We start from the raw sequence: 10,260 nt of genomic DNA on the forward strand, positions 1-10,260 counted from the left end.
ATGCATATCAAAACAGGTCAATTGTGTCAGTGATTGATAGTTCTTGAATTGAATATTCCAACCGGCAATTTCAATCACACCATGGCATATTTGTGTTCGACCCAGAAGGCCCAAATTTCTAACCTTTTTCGAGTATACTCCTCTAGATCCGTATCGCAGATAACATCTGGACTGACTTGGCTAGAACACCTCCACATTTGAAGGTATTTTATTGGGGAGCCCGCAGGCCAATCCGTGGAACAAACCGACGATTTCCGGTAACTTTTGTTGGGTATGCTTCATTAGAGTAGGTCTTGATTTTGATCACTGACAGCCCAATGCACCATTTGGTCGTTAGCATCGGTTGAACAAAGAAGCACTCAAGCAAGCGTGCACACGAATTCAGTGTGGCGCTAGTCGGTAGTAAACACGATAGAAAGGCACAGTTGATATTGTGATCAAGGTCAGTCGGGTTTGCCAGCCATGGGGCGCGTGACATAAAAGTCGCACAGTATATCCATCCATGAATTCAGCTGGTATATTTTTTGGATCTACTCCCCCGCAGGAATCTTTTCGCCCAGCCCTGTGCTGAGTGGAAGCGACCGACAGGTGAACACTCCGCGAATTGGTAAAGAAGTATGAAGAGAAAAACTTAATCAGTCAGTAAACTTAGTCAGATCGGTAACTGCTGCTTCCTTGACTTGAGATCCTGGGACCCAACTCATTTTAATGATACTGATAAACAATCACGCAGTCGGTGGCGCTCGTGAATCAAAGCTATCCATTTTGATGCGTTGCTACCCAGTTTTACGAAATAAGTGATCATGTCATCGCCTCTAAGGATTGTCTATATCACCCGCGCTCCTCCGTTTTCTGAACTGAACTGAACTGAACTGAACTGAACTGAACTGAACTGAACTGAACTGAACTGAACTGAACTGAACTGAACTGAACTGAACTGAACTGAACTGAACTGAACTGAACTGAACTGAACTGAACTGAACTGAACTGAACTGAACTGAACTGAACTGAACTGAACTGAACTGAACTGAACTGAACTGAACTGAACTGAACTGAACTGAACTGAACTGAACTGAACTGAACTGAACTGAACTGAACTGAACTGAACTGAACTGAACTGAACTGAACTGAACTGAACTGAACTGAACTGAACTGAACTGAACTGAACTGAACTGAACTGAACTGAACTGAACTGAACTGAACTGAACTGAACTGAACTGAACTGAACTGAACTGAACTGAACTGAACTGAACTGAACTGAACTGAACTGAACTGAACTGAACTGAACTGAACTGAACTGAACTGAACTGAACTGAACTGAACTGAACTGAACTGAACTGAACTGAACTGAACTGAACTGAACTGAACTGAACTGAACTGAACTGAACTGAACTGAACTGAACTGAACTGAACTGAACTGAACTGAACTGAACTGAACTGAACTGAACTGAACTGAACTGAACTGAACTGAACTGAACTGAACTGAACTGAACTGAACTGAACTGAACTGAACTGAACTGAACTGAACTGAACTGAACTGAACTGAACTGAACTGAACTGAACTGAACTGAACTGAACTGAACTGAACTGAACTGAACTGAACTGAACTGAACTGAACTGAACTGAACTGAACTGAACTGAACTGAACTGAACTGAACTGAACTGAACTGAACTGAACTGAACTGAACTGAACTGAACTGAACTGAACTGAACTGAACTGAACTGAACTGAACTGAACTGAACTGAACTGAACTGAACTGAACTGAACTGAACTGAACTGAACTGAACTGAACTGAACTGAACTGAACTGAACTGAACTGAACTGAACTGAACTGAACTGAACTGAACTGAACTGAACTGAACTGAACTGAACTGAACTGAACTGAACTGAACTGAACTGAACTGAACTGAACTGAACTGAACTGAACTGAACTGAACTGAACTGAACTGAACTGAACTGAACTGAACTGAACTGAACTGAACTGAACTGAACTGAACTGAACTGAACTGAACTGAACTGAACTGAACTGAACTGAACTGAACTGAACTGAACTGAACTGAACTGAACTGAACTGAACTGAACTGAACTGAACTGAACTGAACTGAACTGAACTGAACTGAACTGAACTGAACTGAACTGAACTGAACTGAACTGAACTGAACTGAACTGAACTGAACTGAACTGAACTGAACTGAACTGAACTGAACTGAACTGAACTGAACTGAACTGAACTGAACTGAACTGAACTGAACTGAACTGAACTGAACTGAACTGAACTGAACTGAACTGAACTGAACTGAACTGAACTGAACTGAACTGAACTGAACTGAACTGAACTGAACTGAACTGAACTGAACTGAACTGAACTGAACTGAACTGAACTGAACTGAACTGAACTGAACTGAACTGAACTGAACTGAACTGAACTGAACTGAACTGAACTGAACTGAACTGAACTGAACTGAACTGAACTGAACTGAACTGAACTGAACTGAACTGAACTGAACTGAACTGAACTGAACTGAACTGAACTGAACTGAACTGAACTGAACTGAACTGAACTGAACTGAACTGAACTGAACTGAACTGAACTGAACTGAACTGAACTGAACTGAACTGAACTGAACTGAACTGAACTGAACTGAACTGAACTGAACTGAACTGAACTGAACTGATAGCACCACATATTTTCGTTTGGACGATGTTTGCTTGATCTTCCCAGGAGGGTCTTCAGCATGACCGTCGATAGGATGTAATCCTTATACGTCAAAAAGTGCCATAAAGCATAAACACGTGGGTCTAGATTGCAGGATCTTCTCGTGAGATTTGAAACAGTGTCTGGGCCTACAAATTCATTGTCCTAGTAACTAAAAACCCACTACGACTTTGTTATATCGAGTGGTGTGTACTTTCAAACCGGTCCAGACAGCTCTGTGGCATGCTCCAATCGGTGGATCCATCCTAACTACGTTTCCCCCTCTCACCGCACCACCCACTTGATACAACTTGTAGTAAATTGCAGCCGTGTAGTTTATTTATTGTGAAGGCCGTCTATATCATCTGAACGAGAGCACGAATGGGGTTCAGCTTACACTCTGTTCAGCATCACACGAACTTCAGTATGATTGTCCGGTCCCTGTGTGGGTTTTATGAGAGTACGAACGCCGCCCTTATAGTACCATATTCGTCAAACGACGCTTGACCGCTGGTGGATTAGATCTAACAAGTTGTCACTCGAGGAGCCGGTCAACAAGAGATCACTTTACGTGGATTCCGTGTTTGAATGACGAGTAACGCTTTATCCTGTTCAAGTGCGGTTTAAACACAGTGACGACCGACCGTTGAACGATTAAGGGTTCAAACTACTAACCTGGAGGTTGAGGGTTCGGGACTCCCTGGAGTTACGTCAGATGCACACTGCTGATGATTTCCAGTAAGAAATAAATGACCGTACAGTGACCCGGCTTTTCAGCATAGATTGACTTCACCTACAGTTTGAAATATCGATCGATAATGACCTAATTGCCTTTGTCATCGATTGTGTCATACTTGCGTTGATAGCGTCTCGACATATTTCTGTGGACAATAGTCGTCTAAAGCAGCCAAAAAATTTGGTCTGCTCTCCATAGATGTTTCCATAACTCCATACATGTTTCACCCCCAGGAGGTTGAACTGGAAGACTGTCCAACCTGACTATTACTTCCACAAAGGTTTAATTCTCGAGCTACCTTATATTCACACCACATTTGTTTGAACAAGTCCCAAGCTGTCTCAACACAATGGTTGTGATTAGTCCGTATCAGAGAGGGGGGAGGACCTGGACTCGATTTCAGCAGTGCCTACTCTTAGCCTCGCTGAGATTTGTGTCCTGGACATCTTACATACAGTCGTGTTAAAAATGCTTCACTAGGACTGAGCGCACATGAACTATCGCGCTTTATCAAGTGAACATGTTCACACTTGAACTGGGTTCTGTTTGTCCAGCGCCTAAGGCGAAGAGCCTGTGTTATCTTGGTTTTGCCTATCAATTGCCTGCCTGTCAAGACTTCTTGGCCCCGTCGGTACGGCCAAAGATATGTAGGCACCGCTGACAAACCCTGATAAGAGCGAAATCCGATTCTAGTTCTTCCCTGCTTCAGTCAGTGTGCAGCAACCTATGTTGGCGCCGCAGGGTGAGATAGATATGAATACAAATTCTCTAAACCCCTGAAACCAGTAAAATGATTTTCAGAACGATGAGGACAGACGGAACCAGAGGTTGTCACTGTCTCTATTTTCTTTAAGTTCAGTCGGGCAATTGAAGTGGCGGAACGCTGGTCTGTAAAAAGGGCCCGCGTGTACCAGTTCCCTAACTGCTTACACCTCTGCCCATTTAGTGAAACAATGAGTAGCGTTTTGTGGAATTTGAGAGTAGTACACCGATAAAGCTCAAACAATTGTGGATATTGTTCAGTTTCATATCACTCTCGTTTTGGACAGTCGTCCTCCCATCCTGGCGCAATTATTCATGGGAATCCCCCCAAAGGGGGAAGCACTGGACTCGAGTTTTACTCTTGTTAGAGCCAAGGGCCGTGCCGGGGTTTGAACTCCGGACACCTGACATGCGAGGCGAACGCGTTACCACTATTCCACCAACGCACGTTGGACGCATTTGAATTCTCACGTCTGAACGGGCATACTAATTACATCGTTCAAGTGAGAGCACGTTCAGCTATTGGGGTCCAGTGCTCCCCCCGCCCCTTTGACATGGATTCACATGAATAATTGCGCCAGGACAGGAGGACGACTGTTCAAAACGAGAGTGATATGAAACTGAACAATACACCTCCCGCGAAAACCCCACATGCATCAATCGTGGATATATGCTTCTCCCAAAGTAAACAGTGTAACTTCAAAAGCGGAAAGACTATCTTCATTGAAGTTGGCCGGAAAATTCCAAACCCGTCGTGCTTCTGACCGCCAACTTTGAGTCCACTCACTACTGACAGATTCCAGTGATTAGAGGTGTAGGTTAAGCTTTTGTACTTTTTACAAGACCTACAGGAAATTTACCCATTTCGATGCGTATGTTTATGCCACTATTTTCATGGATGGGCTGCAAAGCCAGCCTTCGATTTACATCACTTATCACAGTCCCAACACACGAGGCCAGCGAGTCTCTGCTGCGTATTAAATGGAACTGGTGCAGAGGTGGCAGCTGGCTGACAAAATTAATCAGAACTTTAAAACCAAACATGTTGTTTGGTCCGATCTGGAGTTGCTGAACTCTTTGCTCATCAGGAGCAACTTCTGGACCAACTTGTCGTCACAGCCACTAGTCGAAGGCAAACTCACCGAACCAGTTACGCGATCATTCAGACCTTATACTACCGGAGACGGCGTCTCCTACAGCTTAAATTTGGACGCCGATGAGTACTGGACAGCCGGACAACCGGATGAACGAAGAATACTAGTGTAGAATGCGAAGAAGCATGAAGAGGGCACTGATGGATTTTTCACCCCATCATCTCAGTTCTACCTGTCATTGATTGAACTGTTTATTGTTTTTCCGATGACCATGTCTCATCGAGAGTCCGCCTAGAGTGTTTTTGAATTGGTTTCACCGAGGTCACAGTCCGGGACTTGGGTCTTGTGATCTGACCATATTTTCAAGATATGTAGTTTGTGCGATGTTGGTGTTTGCTGCTCTTCACTCTACCCCTCCTCCCCCCACTGCTCGTGACTCCAACACATCGAGGGGAATTAGGCCGCCTTAAGGAACGGGAGAATGCTTGGTAAAAATTGAGTTCTACATGACCTCAACTGGTTTAGTTCTCATCTCGGGATCTACCTACCTTCTTATTGTGGACAATACCTTTCAGAAATTGAGAGACCCTCCAGATGGCAATGATTTGGATGTCTCACTGCAGAGTTAGGGTATACCGCCAGCCATCAATGTGTGTTACCTAGTCAGCACCTGGCTCTTTAAGGCAAATAAAAAATATTCTTTCTGATGCATGCGGACAAAGTGGTGGACGGAGTAAACAAAAAATTCCATACGGCAGCGTCCCGGATACGTGGAGGTAAAAAAGCTCTCGCGAATAGCTCGATTTGCGTATCACACGACGGGTATAACTTGTTGCCAGTTGCGAGCGTGACTGAGACTAAGTGGGAAATGAGGTCTCTGTCGGGAGTATCCCATTTCTGGACTGTCTTCCAGGATACTGTCCAACGATGATCTTCAAATGAGACTGTACCCTCACCGCTTACATAGAACCATTTGAGGAGAAAGCGCTCCTTCCATACGTAGTGGTTCACACTACGTTTGTTTGTTCATTGTGGAGGGCCTTTTCTAACGTTCCTGCAAGTATTATTTCGCTTATTGGAAGCGCCAATCCAGAAAATTCACCATATTCGTTTGATTGTGCCAAACACAAGTTTAGGATACAACAAATTACGATAAAATTCACAACTGAATCAACGAATACAATAGCTCGACTAGGATGCGCTTGTCGACGGTGTTTAATCAGGCCAGTCCTTGTTGGGAACCGGCGGAAAGATTCAGCACAGACCGACTGAGTGACTATGTTTATGCCACTATTTTCATGGATGGGCTGCAAAGCCAGCCTTCGATTTACATCACTTATCACAGTCCTAACACACGAGGCCAGCGAGTCTCTGCTGCGTATTAAATGGAACTGGTGCAGAGGTGGCAGCTGGCTGACAAAATTAATCAGAACTTTAAAACCAAACATGTTGTTTGGTCCGATCTGGAGTTGCTGAACTCTTTGCTCATCAGGAGCAACTTCTGGACCAACTTGTCGTCACAGCCACTAGTCGAAGGCAAACTCACCGAACCAGTTACGCGATCATTCAGACCTTATACTACCGGAGACGGCGTCTCCTACAGCTTAAATTTGGACGCCGATGAGTACTGGACAGCCGGACAACCGGATGAACGAAGAATACTAGTGTAGAATGCGAAGAAGCATGAAGAGGGCACTGATGGATTTTTCATCCCAACATCTCAGTTCTACCTGTCATTGATTGAAATGTTTATTGTTTTTCCGATGACCATGTCTCATCGAGAGTCCGCCTAGAGTGTTTTTGAATTGGTTTCACCGAGGTCACAGTCCGGGACTTGGGTCTGTTCATTACAATGACGAACTATTGTAAAGAGAATAATTGTTAGTGAGTCTGTTCCATCTGACCTCTTTATTATTGTATACCCAACCTAGCGTTATTATTTTTATTTCTTTGCCACACACTCCTTGTAAACTAACTTAGTGGGCAGCCAGACCACTACAAGGTAATAGTCTCACTTGTACAGATCAGAACTTTAAACGAATTTGACAAGACAACTTGAAAAGTGACTGCGAGACCAAGATGATTTGGAAGTCAGTGTAGCTAGCGTAAAAGTGTGCTACCGAACTTGTAGTTCGGGTGATTTTTCATCAATAGGTTTATCAGGAAGGTCAGATTCTCGAAATCTACTGAAACCCTCAAACCAGATCAAAATTACAGTAGGGTAGCCGTCAAGCATCCAGGCTGGAAAAGCCAGTTTCCGATCGAACGCTCAAACAGTCAATCAATTCGCGACAGTTGACGAGTGTTAATGTACGCCGTGAAAGCACGACCAACGAGAATGAGTGTTCAGGCATTCCATAGAAGCACGATCGATAATGATGAATGTTCACCAGATGCCGATCAGACAGCAATGTCAAAAGTGCCCTCTAAATACCACGAGAACCCTTGTAGCTTTTGCACTCGCTTGTTCACAAAGTAGTCCTGGTTGGCGAGCCTTTTTCCGACACCAAGGCAATGGAGTGGGGACTGAAGTTAGTCACAACAGGGTTCGTGGTTAGTTGATCACGATCAGGCGGAATATGATCCCAAACGGACGGCAAACGCATGTCACAAGCGATGCAACAGCAGCTCCCATATAAGTTTGACGCCTCCGCTATGTAAACCTATTGAACTGGTGGCAGTAAGCAGGCAATTTGTGAGGCCCTATTCTCGTCACAGTGCATCACAGTAGGTTAGCAAGCGATAGGTGCAATTACTGAACATCATAACATATCTATATTTAATTTACGCCAACACGTGATGGGAGACGCTTAAGCGTTTTTGTTGAATCCCACGTGATTTAGAAAACTCATCTCCGTGGCTCCCATCATTTTTTTGTAAAAACTGTTCCTGTGGCAATGTTCTGCGCACCACCACGTAAATATGGTCTGATCAGTGTCGGACAGAGAAAAAGGGCTTAGCAGCGAAGTGGCTTAGGCGGGTGCGCCGTCACACGTGCACCCACCAAGGTTCCTAGGTGTGGTGAGCCTGATCTAGTCACAGCACTGGACAGCTGCGGAGCTGACAAGGCACGTGTGCGATCACGCGAGGCCTCAATGCTCAGCCAGTATGTGCCTGATTGACTTTTGAGGGCCGTTACCTTACAGCTATATCACCAGGCTGAGTTATGGGATCACGTCGGGATCTCATCAACAAGGTAATCGAAGCCGTCATGGCTAAAGTTGCCATCACACACGCAGGCCTTCTAAAAAAGCCTGACAAACGTGGGATGACAGTAAAAGATTTGGTCTGGTTACCATCACCTGAAACACCCAATGACATTGTCTCTGTCTAAAATTTACTTTCTTGTGTCTTGTGGCAGCCTTATAAGGTTTCAGCTGCTCTGAAAAAATGACCACAGTCCGCCAGCTGGAACATCGAACGAACTCTGAACACATGTTTGAAGGTGAAAGGTATGTAGTGCTTCAGGTTCCATGCCATTGGAACCATCTTTAGGCTTTTGTCGGTATACCTCTATCGCGTCATCTCAGAATTTCGGTGTAACGTGTTAAGGTGAAAGGCCGGGATGTCATGAAGCAAAAAAGCATGGACCATTGATGGGGTTACGGAGGAAATTGGACCAAGAGCGGGTACAGGTTATTCGCGAAGCTAGCAGAGCAACTGAACGCTGTGGTTTGATCATACATAGCCCTCGTATGTTCAATACCAATCAGCATCAAGCCACATAAGCTTCGTTGAGGTCAAACACAGAGGCGGGAAGACTGCAGCTACCACTGGTGATTGGTCGATACATCAGCCCATGGCTGTGGATCGATGCCATGACAGCTGTCCGTGTGCCATGGTCCAGGTGACGTGACAGCTCACCACACCGTGGTATTGCCTCGAAGCCCTTGCGCGCACACTCATTTCACCTTTCCTTAAGTTCCTCCGACTTGTAAAAGAAGAGCAGCTTTCACCAAATGAATACTATTAGGGAATAGTCAAATGAAGTCTCCATTGAGAGGGCAGTTATCTCTGAGAAGGAGATGGACAGCGCTAATTCATGGGTACAGGTGACATCAATGATGAAATGGGCCGATGGAGTCGACTTAAACAATGTTTTTTGGAGGCAGACGTTCTTTTGAAACTTCGCGTCAAACTGGTGAGTACGCAGACGAAACTAAGGCACATGACTTCTCAGAACGGTTGAACGAGCCCCCGCTAGAACTCCATCAGAATGGGTTCGGACTTCAAGTTCTAGGCGTAATCATCCACTGTGCGTTACGGTGCTCGTTCAATGCTACACACCGCTCAAGCAGCTGAGTGATCCTAGTTGTGGTTTGCTTCGTGTCTATGAATCAGATTCAGTCAACCAGGTTCCATGTTGGTGATCCTATATTACTCTCCAAACCAGTGCGACAGATCGCCGGCAGAATCGCAATTACAACAGTTTCTTGTAGTAGTTTCCTTTATGAAAATATACTGCGGTATTTCGAATATCGTGCCAACTGAATCATGAGGTGGCCTGTGTGCAGCACATTCAGTTGAAGAACATCATAAACGAGAGATTCAGTTAAGTCTCTTGTGAAAACCAAATTGGTTCGTAAATGAGTGTATTTCTCGAAAACAGTCCAATTCGAGTTCAAGTAGAGCATAAGGTTGACGGAAACTCAGGGACTGTGCCTACCTGATGAGCCCCAAGAAGGGTGAAACCGGTCGTGAGCTGTCGAAGAAATTTCAGCAACCTTGTGAGTAGTTTCCTTTGTGAAAAAGTTTCTTGTAGTGTTTTCCATCAAAACAGCTGACATGTTTGAGACTAACATACAATACTCGGCAAAAAATGTACACAGGCTAGTGAACCACCGGTATGAACACGAAGGTTTACTAAACGTTCGAAAGATATTTGGGGAAAATTATGGTCACGCACCACAGTAGGTCTGTCTTGAATTTGTCACGCTAACCAGCCTGTACTTTTACTGGGGGAGGAGTGTTC

The 10,260-nt window shown here is 44.7% G+C and overlaps 1 protein-coding gene across 1 annotated transcript in view; it reads left to right on the forward strand.

Annotated features, from left to right (window-relative positions):
* Nucleotides 1–4,212, forward strand: part of T265_00924 (hypothetical protein) — a gene marked incomplete at both ends in the record, with an annotated part of 65,230 nt that extends 61,018 nt beyond the window's left edge. The window contains one exon of the mRNA XM_009164819.1: nucleotides 4,142–4,212. Coding sequence (XP_009163083.1) covers nucleotides 4,142–4,212 — 71 coding nt within the window. The remainder of the gene's footprint in view (nucleotides 1–4,141) is intronic.
* Between the last annotated feature and the right edge of the window lie 6,048 nt (nucleotides 4,213–10,260).

The sequence above is a fragment of the Opisthorchis viverrini genome, assembly GCF_000715545.1.
Source record: "Opisthorchis viverrini unplaced genomic scaffold opera_v5_9, whole genome shotgun sequence".
In the NCBI taxonomy this organism is placed as follows: Eukaryota; Metazoa; Platyhelminthes; class Trematoda; order Opisthorchiida; family Opisthorchiidae; genus Opisthorchis; species Opisthorchis viverrini.